Source organism: Dreissena polymorpha, chromosome 6 (assembly GCF_020536995.1).
Source record: "Dreissena polymorpha isolate Duluth1 chromosome 6, UMN_Dpol_1.0, whole genome shotgun sequence".
Lineage (NCBI taxonomy): Eukaryota > Metazoa > Mollusca > Bivalvia > Myida > Dreissenidae > Dreissena > Dreissena polymorpha.
This window is the reverse complement of record NC_068360.1, coordinates 43,376,527-43,398,867: the sequence shown is the minus strand read 5'-3', so window position 1 is coordinate 43,398,867 and position 22,341 is coordinate 43,376,527. Positions and strand designations below refer to the sequence as shown.

At 34.7% G+C, this 22,341-nt stretch overlaps 2 protein-coding genes across 6 annotated transcripts in view; one reads left to right on the top strand and one right to left on the bottom strand.

The window, feature by feature from the left end:
• LOC127834417 (centrosomal protein of 63 kDa-like) overlaps positions 1 to 8,133 on the bottom strand; it is a 39,121-nt gene extending 30,988 nt beyond the window's left edge. For 3 of the 5 annotated variants that reach the window (XM_052360238.1, XM_052360239.1, XM_052360242.1), the window contains exons 1-4: positions 7,896 to 8,014; positions 5,590 to 5,716; positions 4,457 to 4,646; positions 1,734 to 1,829 (exon numbers count right to left, since the gene is read on the bottom strand). In XM_052360238.1, the coding sequence (XP_052216198.1) occupies positions 1,734 to 1,829; positions 4,457 to 4,646; positions 5,590 to 5,716; positions 7,896 to 7,959 (477 nt within the window). In that variant the 5' untranslated portion in view covers positions 7,960 to 8,014. The other 2 variants (XM_052360243.1, XM_052360241.1) reach the window with 2 other exon arrangements.
• Positions 8,134 to 8,176: 43 nt separating this feature from the next.
• On the top strand, positions 8,177 to 18,814 carry LOC127834418 (COMM domain-containing protein 2-like). The gene is made up of 5 exons (XM_052360244.1): positions 8,177 to 8,357; positions 14,274 to 14,351; positions 15,784 to 15,866; positions 16,499 to 16,672; positions 17,539 to 18,814. Exons 1-5 carry the CDS (start codon positions 8,291 to 8,293, stop codon positions 17,734 to 17,736), a joined length of 600 nt encoding a protein of 199 aa, XP_052216204.1. The 5' UTR covers positions 8,177 to 8,290; the 3' UTR covers positions 17,737 to 18,814.
• Positions 18,815 to 22,341: the final 3,527 nt, after the last annotated feature.

Below are 22,341 nucleotides of genomic sequence, written 5' to 3'. Positions count from 1 at the left end.
ACCTTGGCAGCGTTAACAGGGCAATATGAGTCTTGCTCAATGAAAACTGGGCTTCAATGCATGTGCGTGAAGTGTTGTCCCAGATTAGCCTGTGTGGTCCACACAGGTTTATCTTGGAACAACACTTTCTGCATTAACTGGATTTCACTAAGAAGGGACTTTCTTTAAAAGTTAAATACCATAAAAGCCGCCGATGAAGTCCCTGATAATCTGGGACAACACTTTATGCAAATTCTTAAGCAAAGTTTTCCCAGAACAAGGCTTACATGTATGAAGAGTAAAAGTTTGTGCATGTGTATCATATTTGTGAACAAATTTTGTGGCCAGTCCAGCAGTTAACCAAAAGACTCACTATCAATTTACAGGCGAAACCTAATGGTTCCAACTTGCTTCGCTCAAACTTCCGGTTAGCTTGAATTTTCCTCCAAGCACCGATTTTTTATTGCTATATATTCATATTCATTTCTGTCGGAAGGCTTGAAACGTGAGGCTTAAATTATTGGATGGCTCAAAATGTCTGGGTCACAGATTTCAAACGTTCTTTTGTTCGTTTGGCTGAAACCTGCTTCCGTTGCATAAAGCTGTTAATCGATTATGAGCACTTGATTAAAGGCTCGCTATGATTGCAAACATTTTAAGTTTCCTAATGATAGTATGACAGTGCGATGACAAACATTTTAAGTTTCCTTATGATAGTAGTACAGTTGCTCATACTGGCGATGGATGTACTGAACCTTGGCAGCATAAACAGGGCAATATGAGTTTTGTTCTGTGAAAACTGGGCTTTATGCATGTGCGTGAAGTGTTGTCCCAGATTAGAACAGCACTTTCTGCTTACAAAGAATTTCACTGAGGAGGGACCTTCTTTAAAAGATAAATACCATGAAAGGGGAAGGTGTAGTCCCTGATTAGCCTGTGTGGACAACATTTTATGCATATTCTTAAGCCTAGATTTCCCATTGTGAACAAACTTGTGGCCAGTCCAGCAGTAAACCCGAAAGACTCCCTATCAAATTAGTTTAATCCAATTAATTTTAGCTCGATTGCACCTATGGCCATGGTATAATAAAGACACTCTTAAACCAAGAGTGTTTTTTTCATCATTTTGGGAATGGGACCAGGTCGCTTTGGATTGGGAAAAATTGCGGTGTTTTTACTAAAATTGGGATATAAGTGTTGTTCTTGTTTTGCTAACAAATTCTTTATAATTGAGAATTAAATATACTAAGAATTCTAAGAATGGATGTAAACACATTTGAAAGATTAGGACACAGGGTTAAGTTTCATTTGATGTGAAATCTAATCAGGTTACAATGAAAGCCTACCTCTGTTTTCATCTGTGACAGTTGTGTTTGGTATTGGCTGACCTTATCTGAATACAATGACAGCCTACCTCTGTTTTCATCTGTGACAGTTGTGTTTGGTATTGGCTGACCTTATCTGAATACAATGAAAGCCTACCTCTGTTTTCATCTGTGACAGCTGTGTCTCATATTGGCTGACCTTATCTGAATACAATGAAAGCTTACCTCTGTTTTCATCTGTGACAGTTGTGTTTGGTATTGGCTGACCTTATCTGAATACAATGAAAGCTTACCTCTGTTTTCATCTTTGACAGTTGTGTTTGGTATTGGCTGACCTTATCTGAATACAATGAAAGCCTACCTCTGTTTTCATCTGTGACAGTTGTGTTTCATATTGGCTGACCTTATCTGAATACAATGAAAGCTTACCTCTGTTTTCATCTGTGACAGCTGTGTCTCATATTGGCTGACCAGGTCTCTCTGTTTGTTCTCAGACGTATCCAGTTTCACCCTCAACTCTCCAATCTGTTAATGGCAAGATGGGTCACACCAATAGTAAATAAAAGGTCATATTAATCAATAGACAATGTAGAGCAAATATTGCTCCCAGGCATTTTTTCCTCTATTTTGGGACAATGCTACTTTGGACATTTTAGAATCTTGTAATTTAATATTCTTAATTCACGGAAACACTTTAATCGGAAAAATGACAACGTTGGGAAAAATATCTGTGTTCATGTATTTTAACCATTCCTTAAAGATTTAATTGGTTATAGAGATACAAAGTGACATTAGTCACATTAATAAATTATAATAAAAAATAATATTATAAGAATCTAAAATTTAATTTTGAAAGATGAATCTAGATAAAATTATGTTCATATTCCAGGAAAAACAAGAAATGTGTTTGTCAGAAACACAATGCCCCCTACTGCATCGCTTTGAAATAAAAAATCTATTTATCATTTGACAGGTATAGAAATCATCTCCCTTTAAAGCTTATTACTTCCCTTGGATTTTGTCCAATTCAACCAGGGGGGGGGGGTCTGTAGAGAGTCAAAAATGACCAAGTCAGACATCACTGACAACCAAGGCCTCTGGTTTATCAAAGAGATCATAGCCAGAGTTCATCGTGTATCTATGGACATAAGTCCACAGGTATGTAATGAACCCTACCATTCACAAATTAGTACAGGAAAGAAATGATAATCATATCATTTAAAAAAAAACTTTGACAAATCAATCATTTGAGTTATAAATAATCAAAATAAAAAATCTGTACAGTAACTGTGAAAATAACTTAAATTCTTGATAAGGAATTATATAATCTGAGATTTATAATTATATAAATTACTTCCCTTGAAAATAATTGTCTCCAACAAATATCTATTTTCAGTAGCAAATAATTAAAAGCCACTACCATGACTGTAGATTCACCACTCAAAATGTGCAGCTCCATTAGATACACATGCATGCCAAATATCAAGTTGCTATGTTCAATATTGAATAGTTATCTCCCTTTAAAGCTTATTACTTCCCTTGGATTTGTATTTTTGACCTTAGACCTTGAAGAATGACCTTGACCTTTTACCACGATGTGTTTGTCAGAAACACAATGCCGCCTACTGCGCCGCTTTGATTTATTTAGCAAAAATATATAATTTGGCAGGTCAGATAATTATATCCATTTAAAGCTTATGACCTCCCTTGGATTTGTTTTTTCAACCCCGTGACCTAGTTTTTGACCCAGCATTACCCATATTCGAACTTGACCTAGATATTGTCTAGATACAACTTCTGACCAAGTTTCGTAAAGATCGGATGAAAACTATTTGAAAAAGAGAGCAGACACGAAAAGTGTGACAGACAGACTTACAGAAAGACGGACAGTGCGAAAACTATAATACCCCCTTTTCTTCAAAAGGGGGCATAAAAATCAATTGAATTCAACTAGGGCAATAAAAATAGTGTTTTTTTCAGACTTTGTTGCAATGGTTTGAGAAGAAAAATTATTGGATTAGGAAAAAGCAAAGTTGGGGTTGGGTATGGGGTCAATATTCGGACCAACAGAAAAGACAAAAAATCCCCTTTTCTGTTTAATATGTAGTGAAAACAAACAATTGCTATTTGACCAAAACATGTACCTACACGATGTCATGGCACGTTGACAAGTTTATGCCATCAAAATAAATTAATGCAAATAACCAGTGTAACCAAGCATGCTCAAATTCTTATTTTGAGTAAGCCCGCTTCAAAATTCATCATTGTATAGCTGGTGAGCTTGTTTTAATTTCTACCACTGATAACTAAGAATATGAACCTTGTTGTTCTGGGAAAACTGGGCTTAATGCATCTGCACAGGCTTATCAGGGACAACACTTTCCTCATAAATGTTTTTTTTTAAAGGAGCTCTCTCCTTAGCAAAATCCAGTTAGGTGGAAAGTGTGGTCCCTGATTAGCCTGTGCGGACTGCTCGGGCTAATCTGGGACGACACTTTATGCACATGCATTCAGTCCCTTAAGCCCAGTTTTCCCAGAACAATGATCGTTTTATCATTCTTAGCAAGCCACTTTAAAATTTACCAGTGCATGGGTAGCGAGCTTGTGATAATTTCTAACACTGATTCTTAAAGGGGCCTTTTCACTCTTGGGTAAATTGACAAAATTGAAAAAAGTTGTTTCAGATTCGCACATTTTCGTTTTAGTTATGATATTTGTGAGGAAACAGTAATACTGAACATTTACTATGCTCTAAAATAGCCATTATATGCATCTTTTGACGATTTAAAAACCCGAAAATTATAAAGCGTTGCAACGCGAAACGAATTAATAATTTGGAGAGTTTTGTTGTTGTCGTTATATTTTGTGAAACTACGAGGATTGCTTATATAAAGTATAAAATACATCTGGTATTGTATTCAGAAGAATGGCCGAGTGGTCTAAGTGGTAGACTTTTTACTCCAGGACTCCAGGGGTCAGTGGTTCGAGCCCTGCTGAGGGTTACCTTTTTTTTTCTTTTTTTAAATTTTATTCTTGGTTTTTTACTGGGGCTTTTTGTATCCAATGTTTACATTTTTCAATATAAAGCATTTAATGACAAACTTCAATACATGCCGAAATCTGTGAAAAGAATATGAAGTAAACATCCACACCTCTTTATGTTTCTGCTCCAGTGTGGTCTTCTGCATCTGTCCCTCCTTCTCGCGTACATTGAGCCTGGACTGCAGACTCTCACGCTCGCGCTCCCACTCCCTCTTCCTGCCCGCCACAGACTTGTCGATCTGCTTCATTAATTCCTGCAGCTCCAGCTCACAGTTGGATGTGAGCACTCCCTTGGGGATCCTGGAATCATTTGTTGTTACTTGTTAAATGTGACGTTCTCAGAAATTTTTATGTTCAACATTGGACAGTGGATGACATTGGTGTCACAGGAGAAGAAAATTAAACACACTGTCAATGGAACTTATTCACCAACCAATTCTTAGACTTGTCCACAAAGAATACACTTAGAACCAGGAAAAATATCATTATGTCCAGCGTTTGATCATATACAAGCTATTTGAACATATTCAAGCTGTCATTGGTAATTATATCCACAACAAAAAATTCTACAAGCTTTACTCAATATGAAAGAAACTCTATAATATACCAATTTAAAGTATATGGTTTATTCTTCGACATAAGTCTAAGAATATTTTTGTGAATACTGGCAAAGTGTTCTCCTCACACAGATAACAAGTTCTACACTTACATGAATATTCATACTCTGACATTTATCACACCTCTTAGATGACTCAAACTACTGTCTAGACAAATATTGTTGTGTTCATTGAGGCATATTCTAGTATTCAAAACAGACTTAAAGTGATGAAAACACACTAGCTCCTTGAAGAGGTTATCAAAACTTCACATCTCTGTAGACCTAGTCAAGAATTATTTGCAAAACTACATGTATCTTGGTATTAAAAGGAAACACACCTCTCTACTAAAATCTGAAAAGTCTTGCTCATGGAAAACGTGGTTAAATGCATGTGTGTAAAAACTGTAAAGTTTCATCCCTGATTAGCCTTTGCAAGCTGCACAGGCTAATCAGGGATGACACTTTGCGCCTCAACTGGATTTTCGCTAAGAACAGCCTTCCTTAAAACAAAAAGTAACTCAAAAGTGGAAAATGTTGTCCCTAATTTGCTTGTGAAGAATGCATACGCTAATCTGGGACAACACTTAACGCACATGCATTTCCCCCAGCTTTTTCACAGCCAGGCTCAAATCTTGATGTTCATACTTATTTTCCCTCTGCAGCTCCGTCCACAGACTGGTTACAGGGACGTCCATGTTTTTCATTTGTCTGTCAGGAGTTGCTGGACGTGAAGAAAAGGTTTGAAGAATTTTCTTGTACAATGCACGGCATTCTGAAATCGAGGTCGGCAACACATTCAAATAAGTTACTTTATTGTTGTTTTATCGTGCTAAGAATAACTGTTAGAGATATATTCAAGAATTAAGTGTTTTTGAAAAAAGGCCAACACATATATTGCATCTGTAATTACATTGTAGATTGAAAAGTATTTATTTTAAACATAAATTTTGAATAAGAAACAATTAGTGCAAGGAAGTCCAAAGACAGCTATAACCCCAGATGACATCCGCCTGAGTTTCATATGTATACTAATAAACGGACAAAATTTAAAAATTATCATGTAACTAACATGTTAGGCCCATGGCTTCTGCACATTGTCTCAAGTAACTATTTAATTTAGCCCAGTTTTGAAAATCTTTCAAAATACAAAGGAGGTATGAAGTGGACACTAAATAGGAGCCCAAATGTTTGACCTCTAAGTGTGACCTTGACCAGGCATGACTGACTTGAATCTTTTGCAGAATGTCTCAATAAGGTATCAGTAGACATTTGCCAAGTTTTATGAAAATCTGTTTGTGGGTTTAGAAGATAAGAAAAGATGTGCAGAAAAAAGTAACAGCAAGACAGACAGATTGACAGACAAGTATTTTGTGATAATCCTTTCTGGATTCATGTACTAACGATTTAGATATAAGATCCAAATTAGATCAATTTAAAATAGTATTCATTCTTCTTGTTGTAATTATTGTTCATTTGAGTTGCTTCTTTAAATTTTAATGCTAATTAATGCAAAAATGTTGTTTAAAAAACAATGACAATTTTACCTATTGACAATTGTCCATGCAAACTAAATTTTTAATTTGACATTGACTTAGCAACAGGATCACTCTCAGGCGATACATATTAATGAATAATGGAAACATTATTTTACTGATTCAGTCAAGTAACCATTACTTGATCAGTAACGTAATAAAGTTGTTCTGGTGAAAAGCAATAAATGTTTTGACACTTCTTTTACGCCAGTTTGATGAAATATTGCCTGTGCTTACTGTTTCAGTGCATAGTCTTATTTTTAAGCGCAACCAAAATGTATTTGTGATACCTTTTTTTTGCCTGAGAATTCATGCATTAACGGATAGTTTTAACCATTCAGGAGGGCATCTAACACGCTATTTGAACTGTTGACACATGAACTGTGTTGTTTACAATGACCAAGTAACATCGCCAGTTATTAATTATATTCATATTTTGTTATTAATTGTTTTCTATATGTTATTTTGTGTCTACACTTTACGCATGACGTTCTTGTGTGAATTATCTTTTAAAATCCTAAAAAGATCGAAAAGATATGGGCATCTTATAAACCATGTAAATTGTTTCAATCATGTTTAACATCGATATTGAACATGGGACATAAATAAAACATGAAGATTGAGATAAAAAATCAACAGATTCGCATATATTTTAATACAATATATTATCAATATGCAGATTATCACGCTTGATCCGATATTGCCATAATTCTTCATCTTATTTAAGGTGTTGCCAAATCTTAAAAAACGAATCAAAACTGAAATGGACTTTTGCAGGCAGAAAGACTAATAAATGGCCTTTAAATAAGTGCGTTATAACTTCTTAATTTCCAACAGATTTATAGGATAAGGCCGTAAATAATGTTCAACCTCGATTTGAAAACGAGACGGAAGTCAACAAAGTCGTATATACATGACAGCAAAACATAGCGAAATGTTTGACAAAGAGTAGCTCCGATTACGACTCAATCAATGCGTTTTAAAGAACAGGCCTTGAAGATGCTGTGTGCAAAAAATCTTCTAAAAATGTCAACTATTTATCGCGATACACAGTCTCAGACATCAAAGTGATCTGCTATGGGTAATGATCTGGTAATGGTAACTTGACTGTACTCAATCTTATGTAACATTAATACCAACCATATGATTCCATCCAATCCATATCCACTTAAATATTCTTTATGTCAGAAGATTCAACATAATTATGATATTTTTTTTCAATTGCTAAATTAAATTATTATGGCATCACTTTAAATTGCTGACATATCATGACACTTTGACAGAAAGAAACTAGTAGTGTAGTGTAACATCAAAGAGAACACCTGTGTTTATATATTGATAGTGTCTACGTTCTACGATATACATTCAAAAGGACCTGACAGTCTGCCAAAACATGCTAAATGTAAATATTTTTGCTACCATTCACTTTTTGGGAACAAGTTGCAGCAAGTCTGTTGAGATCGTATTTACCAACGGAAATCATTCATGTGTGCAAATGTTTGTGAATGAATAATAGTCATTGCACGTTTAAAAGTGACATTATTTTTAATAAAACCATTACCAATCTCATAACAACTCGCTTTAGATCATTAACATGGTTCAAAATAATTTGTTTACAAAATCTGACGAAGTTACCGCTGCACTGGGCTGGTTATTATTTTTTACATATTTGTGAATGAATGTATAAAAAAGAAGCTCCTAAAGCAGTCTAATAAAAATCAGAATCACATCCGGGGCGTGAAAATGTAAATAGTAAAACGATTTTATATAAATTTCAATATTTTTAGTTTCATTATTATTTATATTATTCAATCATGTTGTTAATGTTTGATGACAAGCATAAAAACCACCTGTCGTTTCTACTTGACATTGACATAGCAGGTATTTATTTTGTATTGTCATTCGTTTTCGCGACTTTTGAAACTCTGCTTCTACCGTAGAATACCATAGAATCGTTTTTAGGCTCGTAGGTAAGAATCAGGATCCTTTTTAGCCTACATCTTCGTTATCTAATGATGACTGGACTTCTTTTACAGTTTGTAATACGCTTTTCACATAAAAGATCTATTGATATTTGGTACATTCAATGCTAGTTCTTGCTACCATAACTTTAAATGTCGCTTTTTATGATTTTTGACTGGCGCGACTTTATAGTTATGGACCAACCCCATAACAAAAGTCAACCAGAAATTCCCGAAAAGTTGACAGTTAACAAAGACCGGTCCAAAACAGCTTTTAAATGCAGTTATTGGTCCAAATCAACCACTTGATCGGAAAGATTGACATTTTTCACATTTAAATGGTATATTCTTTCCCAAAATACTATCTTAAACATTTAAAAATTTTCTATTTTGCTCTTACATATCGAGAAAAACAGCGATGTAACAGACTTTCTTGAAATGCGAATCTCCCAAGATTTCACGGTCATATGACGTTATTTCTATTTTTAGTAACATACCATGTGCTCAGGTGCTTTCAAATTCAGAATGACATTTTCCGGTATTTAAGATTATTCTTGATGGTTTTGAAAACAAATTGTAGTGTAAATACAAACTCAACGCGAATATTATTTTAAAGTACCTGATTCACACTGAAATCAGTCTTATAATCCACCAGACGTAAGTTGTTAATCACAAATAATAGATTTGTGGTGTAATGGATATGGTGTCCGCCTTGCAACCGGGAGGTCACGGGTTCGATCCCCACCGTGGGAGCGTTCTTTAGATCTCCCCCAAAGACACCAAGTACTGGTTCTAGGCCCAGGAAACGGACTCGAGAGCGTTTATATAAGCCTAAGGCTTTCGACGCAATCGAGCTAAAATAAATAGGTTTAAACTAAATAATAGATTTCAGAAAATGAAAGTAATGTTTACCATTTCAGCATAAAATGTCAAGGTCGATCCGAAAGTATCCAAATGAAAACTCTTCATGTGACAAAGTGACAATGGCGTCAAAATTGTGAATTTCAAACTGATGAGAGTTATTTTCATCTATTGTAAGATGCATTCGAAACATTTGAACCTTAAGATATTCCTCGATGCAGTAATTTATATTCATTCACCAATATATCTAGAAATGTATCCAAGAAAATGAGCATTCTTTGATTTATAGCGTGACATAAATATGTTACGACTCTGGTTGACTTTCGATACGAGGTTAGCTTCAGCTTACAGGTATGTCAATACTAAATAAACTGTACGCTGAAGTTTCTTTAGCTAATTCAATGCCTGCATTGAAATAGAACACTGGTAAGAACATGCACTGAGCATCACTATCCCACATCTTCTGTTTTAAATTTTTTGACCATCATTATAATGATGTCAATATATTCTTTTTGACTCTTATCAGAAATTTTAGCATCCAACAAAGAAGTGTAATCAGTGGGTTTTTTATGGCAATTTCGGGGCCGATATTCGGCCCCATTCCCCTCCAAAAATAGTATATATTTTTCCCCAATTTTTTTGAAAAAAATCTCCTTCAGCTGGGCCCGTATTCACCAAACAATTCTTAGACTTAAGTCTAAGAATAAAGAAAATTCTTTTTTAAATTAGAATATTCACGAATTTCTTTAATTTTGAGTCAAACTCTGCAGTAAACATCTCTTTTTATATTATTCTTCATATAGAACATTTTGTTAATGACATAATCACCAGTGGAGGCCTGTATAAATTCAAACACTGAACACATTTTTCTTGGTTTTAAGTCTATTCTTTATTCTTAAGGACATATCACTTTCTGAAACAGTCAGAAGTGGGTGGGGTTATGTAAAAAATGTATTCCTTATATTAACATTCTATATTAGGTTTGGAACAATATGCACAATTAAAATAGCATATACTTCAGTGATACATGAACAAGTTCTAATGAAGTCTTTCAAAAAGAGTAAATAATCACTTTTTTCATCTTTTAAACCACTTTTTTCTTGAGTGTTCAAGTCCTTATTTTCTTTATAAATCCACTGATACCAGCTGGAACATACACCACTGTAGAACATAGTGTTAGAGTATTATTAAATATAACACACTAGAAACACTGAAAAAAGCATCCTTTTTTGTAAGAAAAAAATGTAAACAACTTCAGTCTAAAAATAGTAGGAAAAAGTATGGTTGACCAGAAAAGACAAATATAAATTAGATTGAGACTTTTTTTTAAATGTGTAAAACAAAACTTTAACAAACACATGTATATATAATTATGCATATTTCATTAATATATGCTATAAAATTGAAGGGATTTTATTAAAATGTTTTCAATATTTCTGTATCTTTCATATTGTTCCAAACTATATATAGAATGCTTATAAAAGAAATTATTATTTTACATTACCCCACCCACTTCTGACCATTTCAGAAAGTGATATGTCCTTAAGTCTAAGAATCAGTTTGTGAATACGGGCCCAGAAGCAAAAAAAAAAAAAAAATTTTTTTTTAGAAACAACTGCCTCATAATAGATATATCTCAAATTCATTTTATAAACAACTAACAAGGTATATAACTATAATTTATATGATTTTTTATTATTATAAAGACAGAGCTCCAGATAAGGGCCGTACAGCCGTAAAAACGCCTTTTTCATGACGATTTACACATTTATTTTTATCAACTGGACGTACAATTACGACTTTAATATCCATTTTACGCATTTACGAAAAACATCTGGCCATACGGATACGTCTGCGTCAGCGCGGTATGATTTGTTGGTCTCTAACCTAATGGCGCTTTTCGTTAATTTAAATTACCGAAAAGTTGTAGACTGGGTTCATATATTATTGTCTATTCTGTCGCGTGATTTCCTTTAACTTGTAAATCCGTCAAAAACAATATGTATGCGCGCAATGGAATGCTGGCTTAACTGAAAGCGATTCAAAACAACACTTTGTTGTCATATAATGACTACATACGGTGTCGTCTTACCATCCTGACATTAAATCTGTAAACCCAGAAAAAGACATTGTCGCCCCCATATTAAAGGACTTGATTGCATCGGTGGCTTAAAACGTTAGAAAACACAATGGGAAACGGATGAGACAGTGAAATAAGTGTTCGTTTACATAGCTTACTAGTTGGCTTGTGTTTTCTTGTCAAGAAAAATGAAGAAATAGTATTAGTCATGAGTTTTAATGTGAAGTTATATTTGCATCATAATTCAGAATGGAAAACCTAATACAGTAACTGTTTAAGAAGCTGCATATATTTATTATAATTGCTGCAAATGTTTCTGTACAGTCAGTTATACACCCTTCAATATCCAAGAACACGGGTAGTACAGTACTACCTGTATTTTTGGATATGGTAGTACAGGTACTAATTAATTTTAAGCGTAACTCCTTTTTTTCTGTCAGTGGCAGTACCGTTACTTATTTCACAATTCCTTATCTGGAGCTCTGTAAAGAGTTATATTAAATTCAGTTTTCCCAAATCAGTGGACTTCATGAATTAATTTTTTTTCCAAAATGGCCAAGAAAAGGCCTGATGTATCTATATTGTGTCAATATTTGTTGATAAAAACATTCCAATTTGGCCCATTTTATTGATAAAAAATGCTCACATTTGCCATTTTCTTGATTAAAAAAATCCCAATTAGGCTCTAATTGGCTTGGAAAACTGATACTGTGCATAACGGCTGAACTGACTGAAACTAATGTTGAACAAATCATTGATATATATTTAAGAAAAAGAACTGAGACATTCAGCTGTGAATTTTACATTCATACATACATGTGTATTCATATAATAAATATCATTACATATAAAAGAATGACTTCTTAATTTTCCCCTTTTCCTAAAAAACGGCGCGTTTTTCCCCTTTGGACGGGCTCCGCCACCATTCCCCTATAGCCTTTATAGGTGAAAAAAAAACACTGGTAATGCCTAGTTTTTCTTGAATGTTCTGAGCTTTTATAAGTACATACGAACAGCTCAGAGTTCTTCCTTGTATGTCTCACGTATGTCTATAAAATCCAGTTTAATCAACCTAATACATTGTTACAAACATAATACCTGTTATTACCAATATCAATTTCCGAGTGAATTGTGGAGAAATACTCAAAATAAAAACTTAATACAAAACCCGTTATCAAACCAAAAGCCAAAGTTTTGAATTGACAATTCAATCTATCTTACGGATGTTCCGGAGATAGTCTGTATATAACGATTGGTAGATTAGACACGAGATTTATCTAGCCGATGATTCTGGAGATGGTCTATAGCGTAATTTCGAATTCGGAATTACTCGGAATACCCGGCTTTGTCCATTACAAAAACATATACATTTAAAAGAACGTGTTTGACGTGTTTGAAACTTTGGATTAAAATCAATATTATGCTAATATTACATATCATGTAAGTTGTTTTTATTTGCGCATTATGGATATATTTACGATCTATTTGTGTTTATTTATGCCAATAAATAGTTTACATGGCTAATATTTCGGATTTAACTGCCTCCCGGATTCTGGGCGGGGGACTTGACATGAAAAATGCCGTTAGCGGTTGCTTCTCCAAGCGACCTGGAGGGTCAATAGCTGGGAGTTGGATTATTGCAACTAGTGTACTGCCGTAAAGAAATATTGTTCCTACTTGAATTTTAATGCTCTGTGCTTTTATGAGTGCATACATACAGCTCAAAGTTCTTCTTAGTAAAATCAAATTCCATTTCAAAAAATTATGTCTCAAGTTTGTCTATCAAATCAAATTTAATCAAACTAAATCATAGTAACAAATACAATAGCTTTTACCATCAACATCAATTTGTGTGTTGTTTGTGGGTAAACGCTCAAAACTAATAGTTGATAAGAAAACATGATTCACTCTATCTGAGATTTTGGAGATAGAAGCTGTAGCACCATTGGTTGATTAGATGCAAGTCATTGAAGATCTATCTTGCTGAAGATTCCGGAGTAAGTCAATGTGTAAATTAGCATATTTTCAAATTCGGAATACTTGGTGCTTTCCTTTGTACAAATTTTGAACACATTTGTTTTAAACATTGATGTGTTTGAAACTTGGATTAATATCATTATTCTGCGAGCACACCATGTCAAGTTAATTGTTTTAAATACAAATAATGTTAATGCAGCTCAAAACATTTGCCTCAGATCAGTCTCACTGAAAGTCAATGAGCCATTGGGTAATGCCAGTAAGACTTCATCAGGTCTAGCAGAGTTTTGACTATCCTTGTTAAGCTTGTTGGGGCATTTTCTTGTCATTTTGAAAGTAAGTTTATATTTAAATATTTAATGTATTTGTCGTCAAATCAAGACTGCAGTATTAAAGATTGCTTATTGATGTTATGCAATCCACGAGCACTTTATTATAAGAACCAATCCACAAATAAATTAGAATTATAAAATACACACTTGAAAAAAAGGTTAATTTTCCAATGAAATGATCTTTGTATGTACAAATAGTACAATGCTTTTTTTCCTGTCTTGTTCACATGGTGTAATCACTCCTATGAAATACATGCATAAATTGTTTGGTTTGTTAAACAACTGCTGTATAAACAGACTTGTAACAATAATGATGAGTTTTACCAGTAAGTAACAATAGCTGAATGATATTAATATTTTGGGATTCAGAACCTGATAATATTTCTTATGTAATATTAGGTGGAAAGTTTGAAAACCAAGTTCAGTTTAACCTAGGCATTAGAATGTTTCACACAAAAATGTACATGTACATCTTAGTGCATTATTAAGTTACTGGTTAGAATTCTGTTCATATGCTTTTATTTCTTAATAGTGTAATAAATTAATGATGATTTAGTCAATTGTTTTTGAATCCATTTCTCTTCAGTTCTGCAAGAATTTTGCAAGATAAGTTTGGAATTCATCAAAAAAGGGGCCAATCCAAAGGTGTACCAGGGAGCAGCACGTATGTAGTTCATTTATTTAAAATCGGATTTATTGAAAAATATTGGTTAGTGTACCTGACATTACTGCAGATGTAAATGATTAAGTAGAATTAAGATGATTAAAATAAAAAAATGTGATGATGATAGTGACAATGATGATGTAAAGGTGATGATCGATTGATTTTTTGGCTGAAAATAATTATCATCATTTATTTTTTAACCCATTTATGCCTAGCGTCTAGAAAAAAGGCCTTGGCAAACAGCGTAGACCCAGATGAGACGCGGCATGATGCGGTGTCTCATCAGGGTCTGTGCTGTTTGCTTAAAGAAATTTCTGTAAGAAATATTCTAAATATAGAAATAAATTTACTAGGCATCCCTAATTTTGGAAATAAATTGATCCAATTTAGAAAAATGGGAGAGTCCACTAGGCATAAATGGGTTAATGCTTATGTTGATTTTGATAAATAAAGACGTTTCAAGCGACTTGTTTAGTGATTATTCAAATGAAAATGTTCCAACTTCAATCATCATTTGAAATTTATGAAATAATGAAGGGTAACTTATAAAAAATAACTGAATAATATAAAGGGTTTCTGTTGTGTTTGTTGTTTTTTGGGACAACATGCAAATGGCTCATTCAAAGTAATTCCATACAAAATATTATAGCTCGTGTGGACTGCACAGGCTAATCTGGGACAACACTTTCGCACATGCATTAAACCCCCTTTTCACGGAGCAGAGCTCATATCATTTCATACTAACAGCATGAGTAATTGCTAGAGTTATGCCCAACTTTAAAAAAGTGGGGGGTAAATTGCTTTTCACCTGTTTGTCTGTCCAAACAACTTTTTGTCTGCCTGCACAAAATCTAGATCAATTTGACATTTTTATCATTTTAATTTGTATGCTGCTTTCTTTGGAGAAAAGGAAGAAGTCTTGAAGGAAGAAAAACAGGTCTTTTGATTTTGAGATAATTAAACATGTCAAAGGTCAAGTAAAGGGGGTTAAAAAGTGTTTTTCAACAGACCTATTTTTTTCTACAGGGTATCTAAGATAACGCCTTGAACCTTCATTACCAAACTGAATTCAAATGATGATTATTCGGGAGGAAAAGAAGAAGACCTAGAGGTCACGGTTTTAATCCCCACTGTGGAAGCGTTCTTTAGATCTCCCCCATGTACACCAAGAACTGGTTATAGGCCCAGGAAAGGGACTCGAGAGCATTTCAATAGGCCTGAGGCTTTCAATGCAAATGAGCTAAAATTAATAGGTTTAAACTTAACTCAAGAACAAGCCTACAAAGTCTGAGGTCAAGGTCATTGGAAAAAAAACTTGAAAATTTCACGTATTTATTCAATGGCTGTAAGTCAAGTGAGGATATGTGGTTTACAAACATGACTTGTTATTATTATTATCTTGTATTGTTAAATATGAGATATTGTTTACCAGAGAAGTTGAGTGTGCCTGCAGAGACGGTACAGAATGGTGTGGAAGGACTCATGTACCTGCTGACAGAGAGCTCCAAGCTCATGGTACGTTATTATTGGATGGTCTAAGGAATCTTAATGTGTAAGAATTGTATTTTATTTTGCACGGTTAACTTTAATTTATATCAATTATTGTCAAATTATTATGCCCCCGAAGGTGGGCATATAGTGATCGCATGTCTGTCTGTCTGTCTGTCTGTCTGTCTGTCTGTCTGTCGGTCCGCCTGTCCATCCGTCTGTCGGTCACACTTTGCGTTTAGGTTTCAAAAAATGCTCATAACTGTCACTTCAGATGTAACCTTCATATTTGGTATGCATGTGTATATGGACAAAGCCTTTCCATACGCACACAAATTTTGACCCCTTTGACCTTGAACTTGGGGTCCATGTTTAGGTTTCGAAATCTGCGTTTAGGTTTCGAAAAAGCCTTTTTCGAGGGCATTTGTCATCCTATGGTGACAGCTATTGTTTTTTTACTGCTTTTTAAAAGATTTTTAGAAATTTTCATTTTCATTTTGTTTACATATAAAAAAAGAACATTGGTATGAGTAGCCAATAGTTTTAGACATAACACATAAAACTCCTGACAGGATGCTAGTATGCCACGCTTAAGACTGTATAAAGGTAGAAGCCCAATGATATTGAATGTCAGACTGTAATCGCTGTGGCCCTTTCAGATCAGCGAGATTGACTTCCAGGACTCAATCCTGACACTAGGATTCCGGGAGGACATGCAGCGGGAACTGCTGGCGCTGTACCTGACTCACCGGCGCGAGGTCCGTGCGATACTGTCAGAGATGGCCATGGATGTGCCTCACTACCACAACCTGGAGTGGAGGCTGGATGTTCAGGTAGGGTGTATGTGTATGCTTGGAGAGTGTGTTAAACATGTAACCCAGCTTGAAAAATCCCTGACCACAATGGGGATTGAACCCGAGCCATCCTGGTTCCAAGGCAGACACTCTACTGAATTGTTATAAATACTAGCTGATACAGCAAGGCAGTGTAAAGTTTCCTTATGCTTATTCCTCATACACCCCCTCCCCCGCTTAGTATGGAAACAATCCCAAGGGTCCAATTTGTTAACTTTTGTGTACGGATGGTCAAAATTATATGCTTTTCACATTTGTGATCTGATATTTTCAGTTAATTGTGGAATTACTTTTATATACTGTTCAAATTTGGAATAGCTGACATTTTCATGGTATCTGTATTTCACATGCATCTGATTTTAAAAAGTCATCTGTATGAAATGGTAGATATTTGCTAATTGATTCAGGGAATTGTGAAAACCTAAAGGGTGCAAAAGTTAGCAATGCATGGAAATATAAGTAAATTGACAACATTATTTTCATAAAGGTAGAATTTGACTGTATTTGTCCATGCAACACCTGTCGACACAATGGATTTCACAGTCAATTAAGTGAATGTATAAGGATGATGCTTTATTTACATGTTTACTTATCGTGAAAGGAATATGGAACTTGGTTATTTCAGTCATTTTAGCGTTAAAATGTCAGATAACCCTTATAATTATTGTAAAAATGAGAGCGAACTCTGTTATTTCAGTTAGCCAATCAATCGTTACAACATCAAGTAACCCTGATAATTGTTGTGAAATAAAGCAGGCTCTGTCATTTCAGTTGGCCAGTAGAGCCTTACAGCATCAGGTAACCCTGATAATTGTTGTGAAATAAAGCGGTCTCTGTTATTTCAGTTGGCCAGTAGAGCGTTACAGCGTCAGATCACCCCGATTGTCACGATGAAGCTACAGACCAAGGACGGGGAGGATATGATGTCACACGTTCTTCAGACCGATCCAGTCAACCTCGTACACTTGACAAAGGTCCTGGATGAAGCATTACAAGAGATCAAGTCGCCGTATTGTAGAAGAATATTTAGAAATATTAAGTAGCGCTTTTTGCTGCACCTGTACTTTGATTGTTTGAGGTGGAGAATTTTGTTTCTGATAGTGATATGATGAGAATATATAGGGGATATTTGTTTATTTGATCCATTATCAATAATAATTTATGAATTATCAAAAATATAAATATTTTTTAAAGTGTCTATGCCGCTCTCCAAAAGCATGATCGATAATCTACTTTATAAACAAAAAAAGATCATAAATATATATTTCCCATTATTTTTATTTTTTTCAAAGTTAATTTTTTACTGTATCAGCTCACCAGTAAGTTCTTGGATTAAGTGAGCTTGGATTGTCGCATATATGAATTTGGGCATGTGCAATTTGTATTGCTTTATGTTAAAAATTATAAAAGTTATGACCCTTTTGCAAATTCTGTAATATTATTGTTGTTATAGCCTTTGTCTCTGAAACCACAAGGACCAATTGTTTAATATTTTGTATTAAACACCGTACATGTATTTTGCTTCTCTCAAAACTTTCTTAAATAATTCCACTTGTGTCAAAACTGGCCATGCCCTACGATCCAAATTTTATTTCTTACTACGTGCTACATTAAAAACTGCGGCGTCAGGGGAGGGGAGTATATCCGTTACTATTGTTACAAGCTCTAATTAAGCCAATTTTCATATGTGGCTCAATTACCTAAAAACAATATAATACATATTATGTTATTATAAAAATAGTTTAAAAACTAACAAGTTTAAGTTTTATTTGAGGGTGCGCTATTATCATAAACACTTAGTTTGTTAACAAAAGAACTGCATTTGTTACTTGTATAAATATGGGATTAGTTCATGTTGTGTCTTGTCATTCTTATATAAAATCTTATTTGTCAATAGAACTGCTTACCGTATGTGATATTTCATCAGGTACCATTTTCTTGTGGGACAATTGTTTGTTTTGTATTGTAATTTTACGGTTGTCTAGCATATTAAAGAAACCAGTTACGCAAAATTTATTATAAGAAAACTCCAACACTTTGATGATGGTGATAATCATTATTAAAAATTACACGTCAAAGTGAAAATCAAACTGAAATTTTGATTAAAGCTATGAATAAAAATTGTTTTTATGATATCCATATATTAATCGCGTTCGAAACTGGGTCAAGCGTGGTTAAACATTATTGCACCAGTAAAAATTTTATTAAAAAAAAAATAATCAGAAGGCCACATATGATGTTTAGTATTAGTCCAGATAACAATAAATGTGTTAAGTCCGGCAGATGAGCAACCTATGGCCTTTCAGTCCTCTTGTTTATTGACAGCGTTCATCTAGTATCGCTTGTACATAAAAATGGTAGCCAAGCCCATCGCACTGTGCGTTCACAGATTCAGACTTTCTGTGGTCACGTTGAAGCTAAAATATTGATACCGGCTTATGTATGAACACGTATTCACAGGGATTTTTAATAATATCTTTTATCCGCGTTCAGGAAAAACGGGACATAATGCATGTTCTTAAAGTGACCCCTTAGTTTAGCCTGTAAGGTCAGAACAGGCTTATCAGGGGCGACACTTTCCACTTTATGGAATCTTTCTTTAAAGGAAGCCCCTTCTAGACAAAAATCCAGTCTGGGCGGAAAGTGCCGTCCCTAATTAGCCTGTGTGGACTGCACAGACTAATCTTGAACGACACTTAACTCTTTCAGTGCGGGAACCGAATTTTGAAGGCCTTTGCAAACAGTTTGGATCCAGATGAGACGCCACAGAACGTGGCGTCTCATCTGGATCCAAACTGTTTGCTATTCTGATAGTATTTTTTGAAAAAAAATCGAAGAAATGCTAATTGTAGAAATTCAGCAGACGACATTTTAGCAGACGATAAATTTCCCAGCATGCAAAGGGTTAACGCATATGGCAGTAAGCCCAGTATTCCAAGAACGCGGCTCATATATTTAATGATTCAGTCTCAAACAAAGTCATTTGGTGGCAGCCATTCTCCATGGGGAAATCTAAAACGGCCTTCTTACCCACGTAAGATTATCGATTCCACATTACGCCGAACGCTTATTACGGTCGGGATATCGTTAATTATATTTGCGATTACATGAATTGTTTACTGATTCCGAATTCCCCATGTCAACGGTTACGTCCATTATTAATGTTGGCACACACTACGTCCCGTTATGCACATGGGCAAGGAAGGCTGACGGCACCTTCTGATCACTTTCATCAGGCAAACGAACGTGTGTACATGATAACCACGACAATACTTGAAGATAGAATGTTAGGATAGAAAACTCCTCACAACAGATTTTCGAGATTGACATCTTTTAATTTAAAGTTGTCGTTCGTTTGTATTTTCTTTATATTCAAGATTTTGTCTTTGTAGTGAAACTGCATTCATATTCTTTGACAGTGTCAGCAAGTTTTTGTTTATCTTATTTGCGCTTATATGTTTTAAGACAGGCAAAATATATGCGTCCGCACGTGCGGTATTTACATACCGCGTAACGCATAACATGTCATATATCTATTCACTGTTCATTTATAATAATGCACACATCAAATACGTGTGTCTATTAACGATTGATCTTTTAACAAATGAATATACCGGGTAAGTACAATTACCTGATTATTGTTTTGTACGTCAGTTTATAGCGCCCTACTTGAAATTAATTGAAGCAATTGTGCGCTGAATTATATGTAACGATATATCTGTAACGATTTTATAATAATGATTCCATTTCTTCCACGGGTAATTGTTTGCATTTCGTCCGATTATTCTGCCATTTCCGGTCGCCTGCGATTCCAATTTCATGTTTATGAAAAGGATTCTCGCGACACCGCCTAAGCCCGGTTATCGCCCACCGGTTTGTTTGCTTTGTGACATGATTGGATTTTTAAATCACTGCAAATTGATTACCGGTACATGTGCGACTCGGTACAGAATATTCGTGACGTAAATCTCGTATTGATTCAGACAGATTTTATTAACTCGTTCCAAGATATCTTATCAACAGTTTTAATGCAATCTTAGTCCATGTCTGTCCTGAAAAAATGAAAAGTAGTGCAAACGCTGTTGTACTTGTGTTGAAGGACGTGTTCATGACATAAATCAATTTTGGGCCGTGCTCTGTGAAAATGGGCTTTAATGCCTGTGCGTATAAAAATAAGTGTCGTCCCTGATTGGCCTGTGCAGTCCGCACATGCAAATCAGGGACGACACTTTCCGCCTAAACTTGATTTTTGCAAATAAGAGACTTTCTGTAAACGAAAAATACCATTGAAGCGGAAAGTGTCGTGGACGTCCCGTTTTAGCCTGTGCGAACTGCACGGGCTAATCTGGGAAGACACTTTACGTACATGCATTAAACCCCATTTTTACAGATGCCCAAATGAATATTATCTTACTTGCCATACGTGTGACTTATGTACTGTTGCTCTATTTTAATCACAATACAACATATATTATTATTTTCAATATTTGACTCAAAGATATGGGTCGTTCTCATTTCAATTTTAAGAGTTCATAACATAACATAAAGATTGATTTGGCATAAAGCTTGATCCGCGAAACACACTTAATATTAAGGATGTATAAGATAATCCTTTGCACATGATTTCCACATATCGTGTGAAGAACTATGAACGTGTATTTTTGTTCCGTAGTTTACAATGATAAAAGCGCTTCTCTCGGTATACTTAGAGCTAGCGTATTCAGCAAACACTTTAGAATTAATAAAAATCAATCTGTTCTTTATCAACATTCAATGGCACGGTATAAATTTAAACTGATAAACCGGCGCTCTCATGGTATCAATAAATATTCGGTACCGTATTTATGCTAGCTAATATACCGCTAATCCTAGACAAGGGCACCGCTGTGTGAATAACGAGCTAAAAGCTGTGCGTAAAGTGTCGTAACAGATTAGCCTGAGCAGTCCGCACAGGCTTAACAGGGACGACACTTTTCGCCTTTATGTCATTTTTCGTTTGAAGAAAGTCTCTTTTAAACGAAAATTCTGTTTAGTCGGTAAGTTCCGTACCTGATAAGCCTTTGCGGACTGCATAGGCTAATCTTGAACGACACCTTACGCACATACATTGAACTCCGTTTTGAAAAAATCGAAGCTCAAATGTACTTGTTTTATTTTATTAAAGAAGGCAATGTTTGACCAAAACGTTTCGATTTCTTGATTAAAAAAGAGATTAAATTAACAAAAATTGCCAAGTATAAAGAGTCTGGACAAAGTATGTGTTTTACTGTCTAGTAGAGAACAAATCGCAAGTACCTTATTCTCGGGCTGCACGCATTATAACAAATTGAATACTTATTTATACTGAGTCGATTTATATAAAAATAAGTGGTTCCCTTAAAATCATTCAAGGGAAAAATGACTAACAATATGTACATACTTTAAAATCCTCATTGATTCTGGTTATTCTGTACATGGATTAATATTCAATTGTATTTGGCCTTCTACAATATCAATAAACGATTGGTATAAGTATATTGAATAGCGAAATAAGCAGATACGTTCCTTTTAGAAGTTATTCGCTCATGTTCTTAATGTGTGTACAAATTATTTATTACCGATATTACGGTACTGGAAGAGAGAAAGAAAAGGTCGAAAAGTGTCCGAGT